The 21,428-nt window shown below is 31.7% G+C and overlaps 2 protein-coding genes across 3 annotated transcripts in view; one reads left to right on the top strand and one right to left on the bottom strand.

Annotated features, from left to right (window-relative positions):
* Nucleotides 1-1,986: 1,986 nt before the first annotated feature.
* Nucleotides 1,987-10,537, bottom strand: LOC148605388 (tRNA (carboxymethyluridine(34)-5-O)-methyltransferase ALKBH8-like). The gene is made up of 9 exons (XM_088550895.1): nt 10,408-10,537; nt 8,897-9,140; nt 8,115-8,234; nt 7,254-7,445; nt 5,980-6,050; nt 5,088-5,338; nt 4,130-4,352; nt 3,426-3,575; nt 1,987-2,587 (listed from the first exon to the last, which is right to left on the bottom strand). Exons 1-9 carry the CDS (start codon nt 10,522-10,524, stop codon nt 2,012-2,014), a joined length of 1,944 nt encoding a protein of 647 aa, XP_088407021.1. The 5' UTR covers nt 10,525-10,537; the 3' UTR covers nt 1,987-2,011.
* A 233-nt stretch (nt 10,538-10,770) lies between these two features.
* The window catches only part of LOC148605389 (THO complex subunit 2-like), a 51,860-nt gene continuing 41,202 nt past the window's right edge, over nt 10,771-21,428 (top strand). The window contains exons 1-10 of one of the 2 annotated variants that reach the window (XM_088549518.1): nt 10,771-10,847; nt 14,104-14,254; nt 14,665-14,716; nt 15,475-15,545; nt 15,779-15,900; nt 17,128-17,261; nt 18,111-18,271; nt 18,939-19,025; nt 19,868-20,014; nt 20,379-20,551. In XM_088549518.1, coding sequence (XP_088405644.1) covers nt 10,777-10,847; nt 14,104-14,254; nt 14,665-14,716; nt 15,475-15,545; nt 15,779-15,900; nt 17,128-17,261; nt 18,111-18,271; nt 18,939-19,025; nt 19,868-20,014; nt 20,379-20,551 — 1,169 coding nt within the window. In that variant the 5' untranslated portion in view covers nt 10,771-10,776. Of the gene's footprint in view, nt 10,848-13,218; nt 13,326-14,103; nt 14,255-14,664; nt 14,717-15,474; nt 15,546-15,778; nt 15,901-17,127; nt 17,262-18,110; nt 18,272-18,938; nt 19,026-19,867; nt 20,015-20,378; nt 20,552-21,428 lie in introns of those variants that run through there. The other variant, XM_088549519.1, reaches the window with a different exon arrangement.

Genomic DNA, 21,428 nt, shown 5'->3' on the forward strand with positions numbered 1-21,428 from the left:
TTTGTCCTTCAAACATTTCTCACTAGATGTAATTACCAAGTTCTTTCATTTTGTTAACCACCATAAACGGATTTTCATTTTTGGCCTAGAGTTAATCAGTTTGTTATTACTCTTCGTATGTCAGTGAAACAAATCAAACTGTTTGGATAATACCTGAAGATATTTAGGCACTGATCATTTTATTAGCAAGAATGGGGGATTTTTAAAAATAAAATACGAGTAAGTTGATTAAATATTTTAGCCCCCAACCCACCAAAAAAAAACTTTTACACAGCCATGAACCAAAAAAATATATCCAACATTTTTTCCATTACTTTAGAACTGAAAAATAATATTAAAAAATTGGACATGTGTAGAAAAAAAACTCACTAAACAAATATCTCAGGCCCCTCGAAGAGTGTGTTCTGTGCATAAAGGTTGTAGGGTATAATTAGATTTTTGCTTTTTTTATTATTATTATTTGCTTGTTTAGGTTTTAATTTTCTTTTACTTATGTACATATTTACAAAAAAGCATATTTTTTTATATATTTAAGTGTCAGTATCCCTAAGAATCAGGCAGGGGTGCAACAAGGTATGAAAAACCCAATCATTTTGAAAGTGTAATTTGATTATTTGCATCATCAGAATCAAGGAACACAGACAAGATTTTCCATATCATGCTGGACCATTGAGTTTACAATTTCATTGAAAAGCACTACTCTGTGTCTACTTCTTTAATTTGATTTGCGCACGTTTTTTTTTTACCCTGCTTTTATATGCTGGTTTCATAATAATGACTTCTTGATATGATATGATATTCATTGCATTTAGTGCATTCTTCCCTAACTTTTTTTTCTAGTCATTGTTATATCTTGATTCTTCAATGGTTCCTTGTCAGCAAACATTGTGCCATAAAATTTTCCTCCAAAACTAAATTCATGCTCAAAACAGCATATGATATTCAAAATTCATTCTAGACACTGCAGTCAGCTCTCTTAGAAAATGCAAGAATCTTGCAAAGATGGGAAAATTAAATGATTTTACACTTGCGTTATCTGATTGACAAATGATGTATAATCTGAATTACACCCCCAGAATTTTGAAAGGCCTGTCTGCAGCGGTTGGTAAGAGAGGAAACGAACGTTTGCTGCTGTGTGGAGCTTTGGTTAAATGCTCATTCACTGGAGAACCCTGTTATTGATCTTAAAAGTGACCAAAACATACTGTAAAAGCATTAATGTTTGTTGTGTACTAATTTTCGTAGTGGACAGAAATGTGCAAAAAGTAGTAACAGCAAAATTGATTTTTAGGCTTACAATTTTTTGATACCGCAAAAATTGAAATTGATAACTGCGAATATTTTCAATTGACAGAATCTAGGAAAATAAGCCACCACGAAAATTAATAAGTTAACAGTATTAGGAAACAATTTCGTTTCAAAAGAAGTGAATTTCATTTTCATGTCTTTTTTTCATCTTTGTACTATTCTGCCACACTTAGACAGATTTTAATGTGTTCGTTCACAAATGCAACAGCTCATAGGTTGGCACTTCACTCCACCTAGACATGGAAACATTAATCTTACTCATAGCCAAATAGTCATCTGAAATATTCATTTCTGTGCATTTCAATGAAATTATAACTCATTTTACCATAATGATATAGGTACAAATAGCTAAATTATACAGTCAAGTGGTAGTTTATTTCATGCCATTTTTTATGTACTGCTTATAAATTCCTTCAGAGACTGACACTTAATATCGTTACTTTTTACAACATGCAAATAATCATTCATTGAAAACCGATAAATTGTATAGAATATGGCTACACTGACATGGAACATGCAATTTCATAAAATCTTAACAATCTTTAAACATTAATTTATATGAATTCCTTGGGGTCAGAAAATAAAAAAAGCAAGCAAACAAAAGAACAAGTGTCAAGGACAGACAAAAAATAACTATGGATCCAAACTACATTTATAAGAAATAAAATATTCCAAAAGTCAGTTGCTTTAAAATATTTATTCATCATTTTTTTTCAAGTATCACAGCCCAATTTCCTTGATCATAGTAACTCTCAATAATCTGGCATCCTCCAAGTCTTAAGCACATATCCTCTAATTCTCCTTTCTTGAATACATGATAATACCTATGAAAACTTGTAGTTTTGTTATCATTATTTTTCTTTTCCCAAGGAACCAGCAGATCTTGCTGCTGGAAATGTGTTCTGTTCTTGTGTACTGCCAAACAGCAACATGAAGCCTCATTTCTTGCTGCTTTGTCTGCAGGTACTCTATTTTCCACAATATCTCCACACTGTTCATTGTTTTCTTGCAGCTGTGTCTCTTTGAATGTCTTAGTACAGACATCAACAGAGTTTTCAGTTGAACTATTAGAGTCTCTATTGCATTTACAAGTATATGTATATGAGTTATTGCCCTTTGAATCTCCAATGGAAACTTCATGTTTAGTTAATTTACTATCCTTCAAATATTTAGATTTGACCTTCTGAAGTTCTTGTTCCATAGCCCACACATATATTAAAAGCTTTCCTTCAGGTCTTATTACTCTTAGAAGTTCTTGAATAGCTTTTTCTCTCCTTATCTGTAAAAGTGGGGTTTTTTTATAAACAAAGAAACACTAATTTGGATAGTAATATCTGTTTACTATATCATTTGAAACAAAATATCAAAAATAAAAATAAGCAGGATTTCTAACCATGTTTCACATTTTGCATGATTCTTACTTGGAGTGCCACTTAACACAACAGATAGATCTGATAATAAACCAGTGTCACCTTCATATATTTGTCTTCATTATATGCATAAACACTGAGCAGGTAAAATAAATATTTAAAGTAGGTTTCAAATCATCTACAGTATGTCATCAACATGTTTCCTAGCATACTCCTGAACTAGTGGTTAAGTTAAACAGGTAAAAATTCATATGAAATATTTGTAAAATTTACAGATCTACAATAGGTATATACACATTTTTCAAAGCTTGAATATTATTGGTTTAATACTTTTTGAGTTCAGATTAAAAAAGGAGGTACCTCCTAAGACTGAAAGAGGGACAGACAGACAGTCAAGCATTTACTGGACCCAATTTCACTTTTGGGGACACAGGTAGAAAAGTACACCCAAAAAACATAGGGACTATTTTTGGTAACAGTAATTCTTAATTTCTTATATATATAAAAAAGATTTTCTTATTCAATTGTAAAACCTACTGCAAAGCAGCAGAACAAAAATATTGTGCAGAGTCTTATCTGTAGAAAAATCAGAACTAAAGTAACAAGCGGAGAAAAATTGAGAATCAGAGATATCAATTGGTCTTACATGTGTAAACATACTTTGCATATCAGAACCAAAAAGGATTTTGGTATAGCCTTACACGTGTAAACATATGATAATCAGAAATGTTTTTAGTAAAGCCTTACTTGTGTAGACATGTGATGAATCACAGCAATACATAAACAAACATCAAGGGAAGCAGAACGTATAGGAATGTTTAAGACATCTCCCACGTACACCTCATGTGATCTCTGATGGCAAATATCTGATAGATTGAAACTCCTATCAGAGCCTACCTGAAATTAAAAAAACAATGTTGTATAGAAAGTAGGGACTTGTCCAATGTTCCATTTGTAAAAAGTTTTCATAATTCACACCGTGAAATAAATTTGTAAACTTCACGCTCAGACGTGTGACAACACTAATATTATGGTGAAAACGGCAATTAATTTTGAAGAAACTCGATATAATAAATAGGATAATCAATTGGTAATCATGAATAACAAAAGTACAATTACTTGTGCCAAGACTTAACTCATACATGGAACAATTTACACCTCCTCGTCCTATCTAGGCATTCTTCGGCAACTGTGATCAAATTTTGGTAACTCATTCTTTCCAATTACTTATCCTATTATAATATCACCTTACATCCAAAAATGACTTTAAATCTATTTCATTTCTGAATAAACAGTGAATGTATGTGTACAATCAATGACTGAAAGAATACTTTGAGCAATGAAATTTTCACTTATCATGAAAAAAATATGATACAACAATGTTGTGCATATGATTTTATATTCTAATTGTCCTGCACTGCCTTCAATATTTTGCAGATATAAGTAAGTACCTCAAAAATAAATTTGTTCAGCCCTAGATATTTTCCATTTCCACATCCAATATCTGCTAAAATTGAACCAACTGGCAAGTTTTTGATAAACTGAGCTATTCTTGGCCAGGGTGTGTGCCTTGTACCACTGAAATGGTCAGCTATCTCCTCATAAACCTGTTGAACATGGCTGTTTTCTAATTTCTCTGCTTCTTTGTCTGATTTAGGAAGCAAAACATTCACACTGAAAAGAAACAAGAGGCTGACAGTTAGAGCAAACTGAATTTTCTCAAATTGAAATTAGAACTGAGAATCATTACCTGGAGGTAATATTGAGTGTTCTAGTGATGATACATGAACATTCCCAAATACATGGAAAAGAAGTCTTAAAACAAACTTTTTGTCATAGATGCTGGTGCATTTTGGGGCTTCCTAATTTCTATTGATAATGAAATTAAAATAAATCTTGAAAACATTTTATCCAGTCAAAAAATACACACGTTATGACAGTCATAACTCAAACATGAGAACAGTGAAAAATCCTATTTACAAATGAACATAATGGCCTTTTAAATGCAATAAAAAAAACTTGACCCTTATTTTTGACCAATGAATCAACATACCAAAATTTGAAATGAATCTTTTTTATTAAACAGACAATAATCAAAGTCCTTCCTTTTGCAACAAAAATAGCCACCATTACAAAAAAAACGAGATATTTGTAAAAATCAAACTTGACCTTCATTTTTGTCACATAAAACAACATACCTGTATTTGAAAAGAAATGGTCCAATATTTTTCAATTTATTGCATGGGCAAGGGTCAAGGTTCCTTTCTTTCATAGATATATGTATCAGCTATATTGTTTTTGCATCTGTCTCTGTTTCCTTGCTTCTTCTACATACAGTAACTCGATTTTCGAGTTTTAAAAATCCTTCTACCTATATTAGCATTACGTAATACATGTATGTACACTTACTCAGAGCTTTGAAATGGAACAGTTCTACCAATTCTATCCCTAGGGGGAATTATTTTCCTAAAAGTGAAAGAAATTCTCATCTCTCTTGTGGATAAATCTAGTCCATTATCAGTTGATATGATGTCTGACTTCCTGGGAGTAATAGCATGACTCCAGAGGTAACGGGATTCTCCTGTCATAATCAACAGACTACATCTTGGAAGAAGGACAGATAGTTGTCTCCCATTAGGATGACTGAATTCCATTACAACCTAAAACAAATAGCAATACAATGAAACCTGCATAAACCAAACCACTTTTGTACTTAAAATTTGGTTAGGTTTAGACAGGTTTTTGGTTTACTAAGGTTCAAAATACATTTAAGTTGATGTAAGAGGACTTTTAAAAGTGTTTGGTTTAGACAGGGTTTTGAATTATTCAGGTTCAGTTTAGACAGATTTCAGTGTACATGTATAGTAAACCAAGTTTCTCATGTGACAAACAAAATGCATGGGGAGGAACAGTCAGCAGAAGTCTGACCTTGTACAATTCGGGCAAGTATGAATAATTTATTCAAGCTCAACTACGAATTTTAATTAGAAATAAATGTATGCAACTGCACTGGTATCTGAAACGGAATGAATGTGAAAATTTTGGTATTTGACATATTTATCTTTAAAGATCCATTACCACACACTTAAATACACAATTATATTTACCATGTCAAAGAACCCTCGAGAACTCTCTTTTTTTTGTGTGAAAATCTCAAACTTCTGGACATCATTATGGACCAATTTCAAAATTCTGATTGGTTGTTTTCAAGATGAGATGTATTGAATATATTTGAGGCAAAAAAGACCAAATTGAAATCAAATGCCTGATTCTTGCACAGAATGGTACTTATGTTATATACCTGAGACAGCAAACTTAAAGACATTAATCCATCTTCGAAGGCTGCTGGGGTGTCAACATGTGGAGGTATTCCTGTCAACAAACAATAAAAATAGGGCATTAAGAAGGTAGACCCAAGGTAAGGAACATAACTCTTGCAAATCATTGGAATGTTTGTATTCAGCATTTTACATCCATCTCATATAAGCATCAAATTTAATTTGACTGATTTCATTCTGTTTCAAATGAAAGCTTGAGAGGCTTTAGTGAAATTGAATATGATACAAACATTTCACTGATTTCAAGAGTTGTTTACCTTAACCTTGGTCTATAACCTTAAGGAACAGTATTCAAAATGGCCGTACTCAAAAACAATATTTTTGACTTGTTGTAAATTGTTCTTTTCCTGTATTTCATGGTAGCACACAACTGTGCAGAGTTTCTAAAAAATTCATTGGTCCATTCTCAACTTGTCCTCTAGAAACTATTGTGGGATGGACAGACAGACGGACACATAACTTTCAGAGGATATCATATAATACCTCAACACTTCCTGTGGTGGAGTATAAAAGCTCCATCCTTTTAATTTCTTCGTTTCCTTTTTTAAGTACTGTGAAAGTTTGTTAATTTGAGGATACCAATTTTCATGGATTAGGGATGAAACACAAGATCGTGGATTCTTGAATTCCTGGTTTTCAGTATACACATCAATGGAAATCTCCTTTACGTTGGGGACCAAATTTTGTGGTTTGGCCTACCCACAAAAACCATGAAAATTGGTACCTCACGAACAATAGTACACAGTAATTGTAAACAGGGTATAAAAGTCTTTTACCATCTGTTGCGACAGGACTCTTATATTGCCTGGGAAAATATTGAATTATACTGCCCAGGATTATGCATGTAGTTTCTTAGCCTGTCAAGGATTATATTGGTCTTCTTTGTACCTTGCCCAAGATATCATTTCTATTACCTTGCCCTTGATTATATATTCGTAGTTCTTTATTCAGGATTATAGATATCTAATCTTGCCCAGGATTATAGATATCTAATCTTGCCCAGGATTATATCTGGATCACCTTGCACAGAATTATATTTGTTTTACCTTGCCTAGGACTGTATTTGTTTACAGTAAGTTGATGGGGAAGATATGTGACATGCCCTGTTTTAGAGCCCTCTGTTGAACTTTTGTCTGATCTTGCACAGGGTTATATTTGTCTCATCTTGCCTATGATTATATTTGTCTCATCTCGCCCATGATAATATCTAGATTACCTAGGATTATATTTGTCTTACCTTGCCCAGGATTATATTTGTTTACAGTCAGCTGATCAGGAAGGTATTTGACATGCCCTGTCTTTAGAGCCCTCTGTAGAACCTTGTTACACTCTTGAGGTATCCCCTCCTCTAAAGGTTGTTCAGCATCAACATCATTAATGCCATATTTGAACTCATACCCATAATGCTTCACTTCACGATGTTTCAGTTCTTTTAAAATGAAATGTTAACTTATGACAATGAAGATTATCAATCAAAGAATTTAGAACTTTCATCTACATGTACATGTAAGCTGAATAATTCTAGTAAGTACCAAAACTAAAAGAAACTATAAAAATTGTGAGCAAATTGTGTACCCCACTCCTCACCCTAGAAATCATATAGGATACCATTAAAGTAACTCAGATGGGAAAACAAAATAGGAGGTGCACAATGACATCATGTGATAAAAAAGAAATTGTGAAAGTTTCATCAAAATTCCATTCAACGTTTTTGAGAGAAGTTGCAGATTTGTACTGGGGATAGACAAATGAACAGATAGCATGAGCATTATATATGTCCTGCTCTTCTAGCAGGGGTATAATGAGCCAATGGATGCCACCATTAATATCAAAGATTTAAAGTTGTCACTCAGGTGAATAGAAAGTTATAGTGTGATAGAAACAGAATTCACATTAACCGTATAACCCTTTACATGTATGCTGAAGCAAACATTCTATAGATGTTTAAAAAAAATAATGGGCACTACATGTACCCATTGGAGATCCATTAACAATGAGTAATCTCTTCCCTTCCAATTTCACTCGTCCACCAAGGAGAAAAGTAATATTTTAGGTACATATGTAGATGTATGTTATCTTATTCATAATAATATCTTACCATTGTCAAATTTCCATTTTAGACAAGAAACCAATGCCTCTTCCTCTGATTCTGATACAAAATTTTCCAATATAACTAGACCAGGAGGTAATTCTTGACATGGTGAAAGACTGGATGGAACTGAGAAGAAAGACAAAGTCAATAAATTCTATTCACAAGTACTCCCTAAAATTCTTAAATGTATTTTAAAAATATATTTTTGCAAGTCTCTTCAAATTTTAACTAAAATAGGTACATGTGTAAAGACATATTTATACCAAACATACAGTAGATTGTATGGAATAGTCTCTAAGGCTTGATAAAATCCAATGTCGGTGTTTAGAGCTTTATTTGTTTATTCTGTTAAGAGCTATTTTTTGTTTATTCTGAAGCAAATCAAAACTTTGTAGGTATGTTTGATTCATGAAATACTTGCTTAATAATGACATTAATATCCCTAAATATTTAATATAGTGCATTTTCAACATGTGACATAACAGAATTAAGCTTTTTAACCAAAGTTAATCTCAGATATTACTAGATATTAGAAAGTTGAGAATTGAAGTGATACAAATTTGTAGAGAACACTGCACTGCTATAACAGAGTATAACACTCGGTGTCAATTTTGGAAAATTCTTTCCTTTATCTTCAAATTTCTTCAGCATAATACAGCCTACATTTATAGTAGTGTGGAATAGAATTGTGGATGAAGTCCACAAATCTAGTTAATAAATCAAACAGAATATAATGCCATCCTCCCCTTTTTAGTTCTGTGATTTGCCTGAAAACTTATTATAAGTACCTTTATTTACAAAGGACAAATACAGAACCACAGAGTACTTTCTTCCTTCATTAGCTGCCAGTTCAATCCCATTCATACTACTGACAGTGCTCACTGCATTATCCAGGTTAGTAAAGCAAACGAAACAGTATGGTTTTCTCGATACCATGATAATTTCTGCTGTAGACCCATCTATTTTAAGTGCTGATGAAATATCATCTCTATTCACACCATTGTCAAGTCCTCCATTGTGAACACATAAGACCTAAATGATGAAATTATACATTTCTTATCAGAAAATATGCCTTTTAGCTGAAAACTACATTTATTTGGTATAATAAAACAAAATAGCTAAAGCCTGAAGATGATTTGTTATGGATGGAAGAACAGGCAGACTGATTACTAAAGGGCATTATTAAAGTTCTATTTTGATTAATTGCGATAACCATATTTTAAATTTAGTTATGATGAGATAAGTAACATTTGGATTTTTCCCAATGTTGTAAAAGGGAAATGGAATCTAGACTTCTTGGTCAAAATTTGTCAGTATGAAGAGCAGTACACTACTGTCAACACTCACTTTAATTTCTCCACTCTTCACAGTGGAGACTTTTTAAGAGAAGTCACAGTGTCTCCATTCAACACAGTGGAGTCACCATTTCAAAACATAATTACAGTTTAATTCTTTAATTTACATGACAAATTATATTTAAAAAGGAGGAAAATGGTTCCTCAACTGTGAAGAGGGAAGAAATTAAAATTTCTGTTGATGTTAGTGTAACTGACCATTACTTTTGACATAATACACATACCAATTTTGTTAATATGAACTCATTACGATTGCATGTCATCGATCCTGACTTACATGTACTAATATATAATAATGATGTGTCATTCTGTAGTACATTTAGAGAAAGATATAAATTTGATAATCATAATTCATCACAAGTTAACTTTTATGATCATATAAATTTCCAAAGTGTGGCTCTATGGATACTATTAAAAATGAACAAGTCAAGATCTTTGGTGACAGTGAACATAGCTGTATTCCCACATTTGAAAGTGATACAGGCAATGGATTAAACTGTTTTATAACCAGTTAACACATATTTACTGTAAAAATGACAAATTTGCAGAATTTCAATTCTTTAAAAAGATTTCACCTCGTTATTACTCCATAGTAGTAGGTGCACATACAGCTTCAGTATGCATTTATGTATATGAACACTGTGCAAAGTGTGAATAATACTGAATCAATACTTGTACATGTATATCATGTAGATTATACATTTAGTGATTTACCCTAAAATACAATGATTACACATTTAGAAAGTCCCCTTACGTCAGGCCATTTCTCTGAAAATGAAAAGCCTTGCGCTTTTACCTTATTCTAAAAGTAATTCATTTATTGTTTTTATTTCAAGTCAACACGGTGTCATGACATGATACATTTTTGTATCACATTCCACCAATGACAATTTTAACAATCAGGAACAGCTGTCATGTCATATATGTGTATTTAAAGAACATACTTTAGTTGGATTTTCAGTTATTGTTATTCCATCAACTTTTTCTAGCTTTTCCCTAAACTTAATCTGTTTCTTTTTCAGCTTCTTGTCAAGTTTTGTACTTTTCATGGGCGCAGCCATGTTTCTGGTGACGTGTAATCGCCACTTTCTAAGAACGTCACATTTTTTTTTCTTTTCCAGACAGTTTGGGTATGACTCCCGATTTTTGCCAATCATAAATTTAAGTATGTAATATTTGAATATACATTGAATTTCTTTCAAATTGGATGTTGGTCTTCATTTTTCTTGTTGATTTCTTCGAAATGTAGTTGCATACAACTAAGGGACGAACGGTAAGAGGCACGAATTGACTTTAGGTCCCATGAACTGGAAATGAAAATGGCGGCGACAATGCTAGCCGATGTGACCCCAAAATCATGGGAAAAAGCAGTGAAAAACGAATTGTAAGACAAATTTTGTCCATCATAAAGCACAAATAATTATTTTTCCTTAAAATGACCAGTTTATGATACTTCAATCGCCTGCGATCTCATTTACTTGCCCAACGTTAGATTTCCCGTTCATTTCTTTCTTACTTCTGGATTTCTGTTAAATAAATGAATTTGAAGACCAAAGCTGTGGTAGAAATTAACATAAATACATAGGTTAATTGCATGACAAATATATATTTAACACTACAGTTTTGAATTCATGGTATTCAAAACAAAAAAACTGAAAAGTTAGAACACCTTTTTGTGGAGACTAGAGTGCAGTCTTACTATAGCTTGTCAATTTTCAAATTGACATGCCAAAATTTGTCAGTGAACTATTTTGAAATGCTCATGAAAAGAAAGCAATAATTATATTAAATGGTTACACTCGATAAAATGGTTAGTTCGAAAAAAAAATTATTTGACATTCAATGATTTGTAAATGTAATCACAGACCTGTAATTAATTAAAGGTCTGTGATTGATGTAATGTATTAATTAAAATACAATCAAAGTACAAGTATTTTTTTTTCATTTAAATTTTTTTTTCATTTAAACTTCTAAATCTGTCCAGTAGAATTTTAACTCACTGAAGGACAGCGTTAACCTCCTCTTCTTCCATCTCAATATCTTCACCCTCCTCTGCATCAACTTGTGCTTTATTGTCGCCAGTGTCAGACTCATCTGTTTAAATATTATCAATCTGCAGACCTGTTGCACTTATCATTTGAAATGTCTTTGTTTTCATCTCATTAAGTGTCAAAGTAGTAGGCAAATGAACACCATTATAACAACCAGTAATGACCAATTACATGATAATAATACAAATTTTTGATATCTTAAGTTATTATGTATCCAAATTTGGTTCTGTTGAGTCTTTTCTGTAGATTAAATTAATCATATTTTGTTTGTGAATTTATACTTCTTCAGTGTGAGAAACCATTTTGTTCTCCAACTTGCCATTCTGGCTAGTGGAATATTGATCTTGCTAGCCAAATATACATTCAATTAGCTAGATTTTTTGGGGTTTTTTTCTGTATTATCATCTGTTTTCTCTTGGATTTGACTATCTTCTGCCTTACTTTTTCTTTCTTCAACTATCTTTTCATTTGTTTTTTAAATTTATCAAAAACTTTTCCATTTTTTAATATTCCCTCCCATTTAAGTTTTTCATGTACTTTACAGTAACAAAATAAGTACTCCATTTCTGAACTCATATTTTAAAAATAAAATTATATTTCAACAGATTCACCATAATGAAACAAGAAAGTCATTTGCTTCTTGTTCATTTTTATTTTTGACAATAAACCATTAATTTGCAAGGTAACAAATCTTAAATTATCAAGATAATTTCGTTTGAATACTAATACGAGATCAGGACTGTGGCCTAAGTTGTGGCACATCCCATTTACCAGAAATTAAAATGGCAGATCATAAACAATGCTTTACAAGTCAATAAAATTGTGCATATCATGCCATAATTCACTTGACATATTGAAGCTAAACTTCTTAAAATGTAGGGAACATATTTTTAATGTATGATGTTAAGGGATGTTTTACTAAATAACCTGTTGGCTGGTTAACTTTCCTTGGAACTTGCCAATCAAATGACGGTCGCCAAATTGACGAGTGTAAGCAAATGAGAACTCGCCAAAATACACATCTACTCGTATTTGGCAGGCTGGCGAGCGGTTGTTTCCCACACTGTTCTTTTACATGTACACATACTTACAAGACAAAAATGTGTAACCCATACCAATTTTAACCCTTACCCAAATAATGTTTTGTCAAATTATTTATTATTATTGAATGTTAAAGCTGCATAAGCTGTCATTTTCGTAAATTTGGGTTTCTGTTGAAATATGCCTTAACTTTGAATTATTTCTACTAAATTGTACTTTTCCTGTATAATTTCATTTTATATTCACAAATAAAATGCATTAAATACATGAAATAGGTGTTGATACATTTATTGTCTTGCAAGACAAAAAATCGACCTCGGTAATTTTGTATGCATGGAACTTCTGGTGACTTTAATCCGCGCATAAGCTGTAAGGGTCGATTCTTTTTAAATAAATATGATTGTAAATCAGAAGTGGTTAATCAGTGGCAAGGAAGACTGACAGACTCAAGCCACAAAAGAAAAAAGTCCAAATATAACGCAAGGATCCTTTTGTAATTTATGTATTGTAATATTATGTGGAACAATTTTGGTCAGTAATTGTCATTATTTATTTGAAAACTAATCAAGAAATATATGAATTGAAATGTAAACAAGAGACATGCTTACCTGTGTATCTGTTTTTTTAAATTTTTTACCAAGGTGAAAATATTTTTAACTCGGGTGAATGTCCTGATGGCAGTCTTCAGCAGTAATGGCAAAAAATAATTTGGTCAGAGCTATGGATCTTCTTCGATAAAAAAAGAACGTCGTTTTCACGATATTCTATAGGTATTATCAGCATTTTTTGCTTCAGTTGTATTACCACAGACTTATTTCATTGAATCAGCAAAATTCAGTAGCATCAGAACTGAACAAATATGGCAGCTAATGCAGCTTTAAGTCTTTAAGGCATTAGGTGAAACATTCATATGTAAATTTAACTTTGTGTATAGCATTTTCAATGAATATGAAGACTTTAATTGTTAGTCTAAGGAAGCTAAAGAATTCATTGAATTATCTTAAAAAACCAAAGAGTTTTAAAATTAAGTTGATACACCATGTCGCAGTCTGGATTTTTACCAACCAAAAACAAATCTAAATAAAACTTTTGACATCACAAAAAGTTCTCTTATTTGTTACAGACCTTTTTACAGTCAGTTGAGGTGTAACAGAATGTAATATCCCCATAAGATATCTTTTAAGATGTTTGGCCAAATGTTGGAAGAATTAAATCCATTTTTTTCCCAGTAGAAAACTCACCTTTATCATGAATGTGTGATTATCCCATATCTATACATGTAAATGGATACATATACCTAACAATATATACTTGTTTTTAATCAAAATTTGTAAAACCTGTAAGAGTAAAAAAAAATACACCATTTTTTTCCTACAAAAAATGTTGAAAACTAAAGTTTGCATTAATAAAAAGTGAGTGGTACCAAGGCATCCCAACTTTTCTTTTTCATACCCCAAAAATTACATTTTAATTTCTGCAAAGCAAATTGTAATAGGAAAACTACTTTCTGTTTTCATCACTATTTTTTTATCATTTCTATTTTTACAGTATGAAGCACTGCAAATCACTGATGAATGAGAACAAAATGTGGACACCAGGGAACAAGTCAATGAAGCAGGCAATATATGATCTCTGTTTAGCTGTGTCTAAAGGTCATTTAAAGCAGGAGCAGGCAGTTAACACAATAGCAGACTTATGTGTAAGTTCAGTGTATGACAAAAAAGTCATTATACATGTGTATGTTAATGAACACCACCTTTTTTTATTTCAATGGCCCATTGCTCTCCTAAAATACGAAATAGGAGAAAAAAACAAATGGAAGAAAGAATCCTGTGGATAAAAAAAATGGATAAGCATTTGTCAATGATACAGCATGATTTATGATGGACTGTTAAATATAACGTAATACCACCATGAAAAATCTGTCATTGGTTAGAAAATCTGAAATAAAATTTCTAAAAGTGTTGTCCCACCCAAGCCCCAAGAAGCTAGGGAAAAGGTGATGCATTGCAAAATTAGTTAAAAACTCCCAGGAATTATGATTTGCTTGTCAACATAGGTTTTTCCATTTGATTTTGCTTAATAATAGTTATGTGTTGTATTTTACAGGATGTTAAGAAAGAGGTTGCTTTGTTACTTGTTGATGTGTTAGCTGTTTTTGGTGAGTCAAGTTTTCAGTATAATATGATTTTAGGCTTCTATGATGGACAGAGCTCAATGTGTACCCTCAAACTACCTTTAAGCTGTAGACATTATATTTGGGATGTATCTCTGACTGTCACTATTATAGTTTTCAAATTGTTTGTATGAATTAACAGTTTAAACATACTTTTTGTTCAAAAATATATCCTGGAAAATTACAAAACAGCCAAGAAAAGTGCTGTGAATCTACATGTGTCTTGTTTTTGTATTTACCTGTTTTGGACGGCCTGTTAAATCTTTGTTTATGGTGCACCGCCATGTTGCTATTGGCAAAGTCTCATTCGATGTGAAGAACATGCGAGACTTTTATCTGGGAAAGGTTAATACATTTCTACACAGCCAATAATTTCCATAATATAATTAGGTAAATAAATAAATATAAAATGGTATCCATCAACTTATTAAAAGACAACTTGAGCAGCACCTTCCGTGTTGACAAATTTCATCAGGATATTTTTTAGCCATTCTTATTTCTGGTCTTGCATTCTACATGTATAGGATGTTGGTGACTCTCTGTCAATATAATTATATTGTTCTGTATATGTGAAAATCAGGTTATTTTGAAAATTTACCACTGTAGACAACTTCATTATCCTTACTATGTTATTATTTGTTGATATCTTGTTCATGCGTAATTAGCCAGATAAATGATTCATCATTTATTACATGTAAATTGAATTGTCAGAAGTTATGTATACATAATTTCTTTATTTTTAGACATAGAAACCTCATGTTCCGAAGACAAAATGGAAAGAGACAGATTTATATCACTTGTGTCTGCAGTTGAGGTAAAGATTAATTTTGATTTTACCCTTTGGCATCCCCATCTTTATGGAATTGGAATGACTTTTTTAAAATGTGTAGTTGCCAAGGTGAAATACATGTGCTGTGCCAAATCATGCAGTACTAGTGCCATCATTTTTCAATATACTCCTGAAACAACTATAGAAATGTCTCCATCTTGTTTGAAATCTTCTTTCTATATCATAAGTTTATATATACATGTTTTTTTGTATTCTAGGGTCTGGTAGCTCATACAGTATTTAAAGAGCGTCTGGACTTTGAGACTTTGGAAAATGTTGGGCTGATATCTTCTAGGCAACAATATCAGACCAAATATGTCAAAACTAAAACAAAGTTATTGTAAGTATACAGCTCCATAATTGACATTGGAATATTAATATTTTGACAAACATTAAACTTCAGATCTGTGAAATCAATTAGAAGGAGTTCCCTGGACCACAGTTGATATCTGATTTACATTGAAATGTTATAGTCATTCTTATAATGTGACAGTAACTGAGTATAATAGTTAACTTACAGGTAGACCTAGGATAAGGGACACAACTCTTACAAATCATTGGAATGTTTGTATTCAGCATTTTACATCAATCTCATGTAAGCATCAACATAACTTGGACTGATTTCATTCTGTTTCAAGTGAAAGCTTGAAAGACTTAGTGAAATTGAATGTGATACAAACATTTCACTGAGTTCATGAGTTATATCCCTTACCCTAGGTCTACATCCTTAAGGGGATAGAGTTCGTCTTCCTTTGATTGAATGGCCATATCCTATTGAAATGTTTTAAGTGGTTAACTAGACAACAAGGAGATTTTAACTTTCTATTATTAAAAGTCATAGAAAACCTGAAATTAAAAAAAAATATTTATAATTTGATTGAGATTAATTATTTCACAGTACAAAAGCAAGTTATGCAAAATGAATTGTTCAGCCAACCAACCAATCAGAAAGCTTGTTACAAATTAAAGTAAATTATTATTCCATATGTATATGTATTTTAATCTGTGTCATTGAAGAAAATGTATTTTCAGTGTTCTAGGATTCCATTATCTGGTCATATGGGGCAAGTTCAAATTTAGTGTGGGAAAGTTGTTTTTTTTTATGCTCCACCTTCCCTTTGGCAAGTAGAAAACTCAATTAAATAATTTGTTAAGTTTGGAAAGCAAACTGCAAGTGATGGAACATTAGTCTTCATTCAAACCTTTTCTGTGAAAACCTAGAATTTTGAAAAATTCTAGAACAGTCTACTTTTCAATAAAAGCACTTGTGGTTGACTTGAGTTAAGGAGGTAGACCTAGGGTAAGGGACATAACTCTTGAAATTAGTGAAATGTTAGTATCATATTAAATTTCACCAAAGCCTATCAAGCTTTCATTTGAAACAGAATAAAATCAATCCAAGGTATTTTGATGCTTACATGAGATTGATGTAAAATGCTAAATACAAACGTTCCAATGGTTTGTAAGAGTTGTGTCCCTTACTTTAGGTCTACCTTCTTAAATTAGTACATTGTGATAAAGTTTCAAAAAAAAAAAATGAATTTATTAAAACTGTATTCCATTACAGCTACAAACAGATGAAGTTTAACTTGCTTAGAGAAGAGAATGAAGGATATGCCAAACTGGTGGTGGAACTCAATCAGGATATTACAGAAAAAATCACTCCAGCTCAAGTTATTGAAAATCTCAAGTCATTGATTGGTAAGATATGTGAAAGGCTGGTATAGTAATTTTAGCTCTATAAGTTATGTTACTAAGTGATCGTGTAAAAATATAGATATTAGAAAAAAGTTATTGTTCATTTAATAATAGAAAAAAGAGCAGATATGATGGAACACAACAAATTTACCAGTATATATTCTAAATAGAAAAAAGAAGAGATATGTTTGAACACAACAAATTTACTAGCATATAACCTAAATAGAAAAAAAAGAATGGTTATGATGGAACACAACAAATTAACCAGCATTTAACCTAAATAGAAAAAAGAATGGTTATGATGGAACACAACAAATTTACCAGCATATAACCTAAATAAAATTTAGTAAATACTTTCAGATTGTCAAAAGGTCTTCAACAAGTGTAAATACACCTTTTAGTAAGCTCTGAAAGGCCTGAACCACTACAGTAACAGAATAATGACACTTCTTCAAAACTAAACTAAAAAGAATAATACCGAAGAAATGAATATTTTGGAAAAATTCTCAATGGTTTAAAAGAAAAAAAAGAACTTAATGCTCACATCTTTTTAATGTGATATCAATAAGTTAATATATCAATTATAATTCTACAAACCACTACATGTAAAATCAGTACATCCATTTACAGTTATTGAAGCAACTAAGAACCAGTGCATACAAAGTTTATGTTAAAACAAAAAGGATACAAAAACTAATGCATGGACATAAATGGTATTGATGAAACCATATATAAGTTATACATTCACTCAGTGATTTATGCAACATTTGATGCATACAGACTAAACAACATTATGTTGTAATGTCTTTTACTCAGTCTGTCTGTTCTAACACAAATATTTTCCCATTTCAGGATGTTTTGATTTAGATCCTAATCGTGTATTGGACATTCTGCTAGAATCCTTTGAGAACAGGCCTGATTGTGATCATTTTTATATCCCTATGGTAAAGGACTATGTCAGTGAGCCAAAGACTCTGTGTAATATACTGGGCAATAAGTTTAAATTTTATGCAGTAAGTATAGAATAGTTTAATACTCTTGCATATTTGCAAATTTGATGTGAAAATGAAGTTTCACAAAGTTGCTACAGAGACTTTTTAACAAAGTTTTTCTGACATCCTTGTACACTTTAGAATCATCATATTTTTTATGAAATCAGGCCAAGTTAGTGCATACATGTACCTAATCCTTACAATAATCCTGAATCCTATTGAATTTCAGTTTCATAATTAAATGACAAGGTCACTATTTTAGGACTTTTTTCAAATAACAATGTTAAGTCTTGTACTGCTCTTGTAAAATCCTATGTTTGTGTACATATTAGATATAGATTCTACTTCAGTAATGAGTGGGTAAAATTATTTTTGATTTATTAGGATGTTAAAATTTAGATTTTCAATGTGTGAGACTTAAATTACATAAATTTAAATGCAGAAAGGGTAGAAATAGGCAAAATCAAAAATAGGTTAAGGAGAATCAGAAGAGAATTTGTAAAACATGAAATGGCAGGATACCTATGCAAAAATTTCATCTTCAACCGGAAGTTAAAATTTAACCACTGTCTTAGAATGGGAGAACCATGATTCCATGCAGTGATTCTGAGCTTGCATATTATCAGTCAATAAAATTATATGTTCAAGTGATCATAATTAGATATAAATATGACTATATAAATTACAGTCAGAAGAAACTCCTCAGTCTTTATACAAGATGGCAGCTTTATTGATAGAGCATCAACTGGTTGATCTGGATTTACTTTATCCTCATGTAAGTTTCTGTAGTAATAAGGATCCTATTAAGTTTTTAAAAAAATGTGGGACTTAACCATTCTTTTAGTATATGGTGTGAAAAAGAAAAATTTAGTATATGGTGTGAAAAAGAAAATTTTTATTGTGAAAATTTCAGTTCCCACTAAATGGAATGATTTCAAAATTGGTGTGTGGCTTTATATTGATGGGGTTTATGTTATAAGTGACTTCGGTTGCTGTTTGATATCAACTTCCTGTACATGTTTAATAGGTTAACTTGCTTCTCCTCTTATAACAATCCTGTAATTATTTATGTATTGTGATTGACTTTTGGAAAACATAAAAATATTGTCACCTTTGCTTTTTTCCTGTGTCACCAACTGTGACAGCAGCTACATTACTGCTCTTCCTTCATGCTTAGGGGTGTCTACTTAGTGTGATATGGGACTTATAAAATATTGTCCAATATTGTTCAAACAATTATATAAACTTCTGTTTACATTCATATTGAAGATGTGCACCTCCTATTATGGACAAATTTGACAAATATTAGAATTTACCTATTTTTTCAGAAGTATATGCTAGCATACTTAAGGTAATTTGTAATCCAAAGTATAGTTTTAACTTGCTTAATGTTTATGCATATGTACTTTGTAAAAGATGATTTACATGTATGTGCTGACATATACATGTATACAACAGGACACAAGTCCAGACATTTATCCATTTTGTTTCTAAGCTTTTCCTGTCAGTGAAATAATAACAGAAATACATGTACATGTATAAGGCATTCATGGCAAGTTTTGTACCATAATTGTTCTTAGAGAATTTATTTATTATGAAGCAATTTTTTCCTTACAGTTGTCTCCCCCTGACAATAAGATATGGGAGTATCATGAGAAAGATGTCAGTAATGCCAAAACTTATTCCAGGAAGCTTAATGTCGTGTCTCTAGCTGATAAAGCTGATGACAAGAAACCAAGTGATGAAGAGGCTATAATAGATGTGGTAAAATATGTTATCTTCACAAGTCTGTTAAAAGGGGATTTCCAATTAAGAAATTTATAAAAGGGGGAGGGGTTCACGGTTATAATATGCTGATTTCTGCCCAGTTTGTTCATGAAATTAATCATATTTTCCAATAAGAGAACAGCATATGATAATCATACAAATCGAGCATATGATCAACATGTTTCAGTTGACATATGATTATTACATAATTATTATCTGGTACTCCTAAGTTTTTCCAATGTTATTTACATAGTATGTGTATCATATGATTATCATATGAGTTATAAATGATAATCATGAATAGAGCTACATGTGTTGCACTCTTAGCTGTGTATGCATGTGTGTTACATATTTCTTGCAGCACTCTGTGAACCAGAAGCTAGGTATATGTAAGGAGTTACTACAGCTTGGTTGTTGGAGCAGTGTTAAATTGATCCTGGATAGATTACCAGAGTTCTTTGCTACGTCATACAGACCAGTGACAATGAAAGTGTGTGAAGCTGTGCATAGAATGATTGATAGATTCTATAAAGGGTAAGATTGGCTTTAGACTGGTCACATACAGTGTATGGCTAGAACTTAGTACCTAGGAATGAGTTGATACTGCTAGGAACCAGGGCAGATTAGCTTTAACTGGTCCATGATTACAATATTCAGTACCCTACACTAATACAAATATATCTTGTGACAATGTATGGCTTGAAGCTAGTACCTTGAACAAAGTTCATCCTGGAAACCAGGATAGATTGGCTGTAACTGTATTCAGCTTTGATGATGATGATAAAATAATTGAAGGATTCTAAACATGTATTGTTTATAGCATAATAATTCCTAATTTGAAAGCAAATCCACAAATTTGTTTTATCACGAAAAAAAGGCATACGAAAAATGGGAAAAAATAACTGTTGCTTATACTTTCAGTGTTCTCAATAAGTGCTGGCGATTTCGTCGTCAATTTGACATTGGTGCCAGCTATTTTGTTTCTCAAAAAAAAATAAAATTAAAAAAAAAATGTTTGGTTATTTCACGTTTCATACATAAAAAATTGCGTCAGAAACCTTCAATCATGGTGTTTATTGTAATGCAGATTAGTTTTCTTGATAACATTGTGGTTAATTAAGTGTTTTTGTAACGGACGTGATCCGTGTTTTTTCAAACGCAGTACTGATTCCTTATGTGGGAAGTTTCAGAATCAATTCACCATTTCCGGTCATCATTGACCAAAGCATGTCACAGTGCAAGTACAGAAAAATATCATCTTATTTTACTAAAAAAGCAATAGATGGTGTGTATGAACAAATATCAACATCTTTCAATGTCTTTACATTATCTTTTAGGTGTGATCAGGCTGAACTCTTTTGCTTCACTTAATGTAGATGTTTCCTGTTTTGAATTGACCTATAAATGTAGC

This window comes from Perna viridis, chromosome 10 (genome assembly GCF_037379345.1).
Source record: "Perna viridis isolate PV_CMFRI_1.1 ecotype Kerala chromosome 10, ASM3737934v1, whole genome shotgun sequence".
In the NCBI taxonomy this organism is placed as follows: Eukaryota; Metazoa; Mollusca; class Bivalvia; order Mytilida; family Mytilidae; genus Perna; species Perna viridis.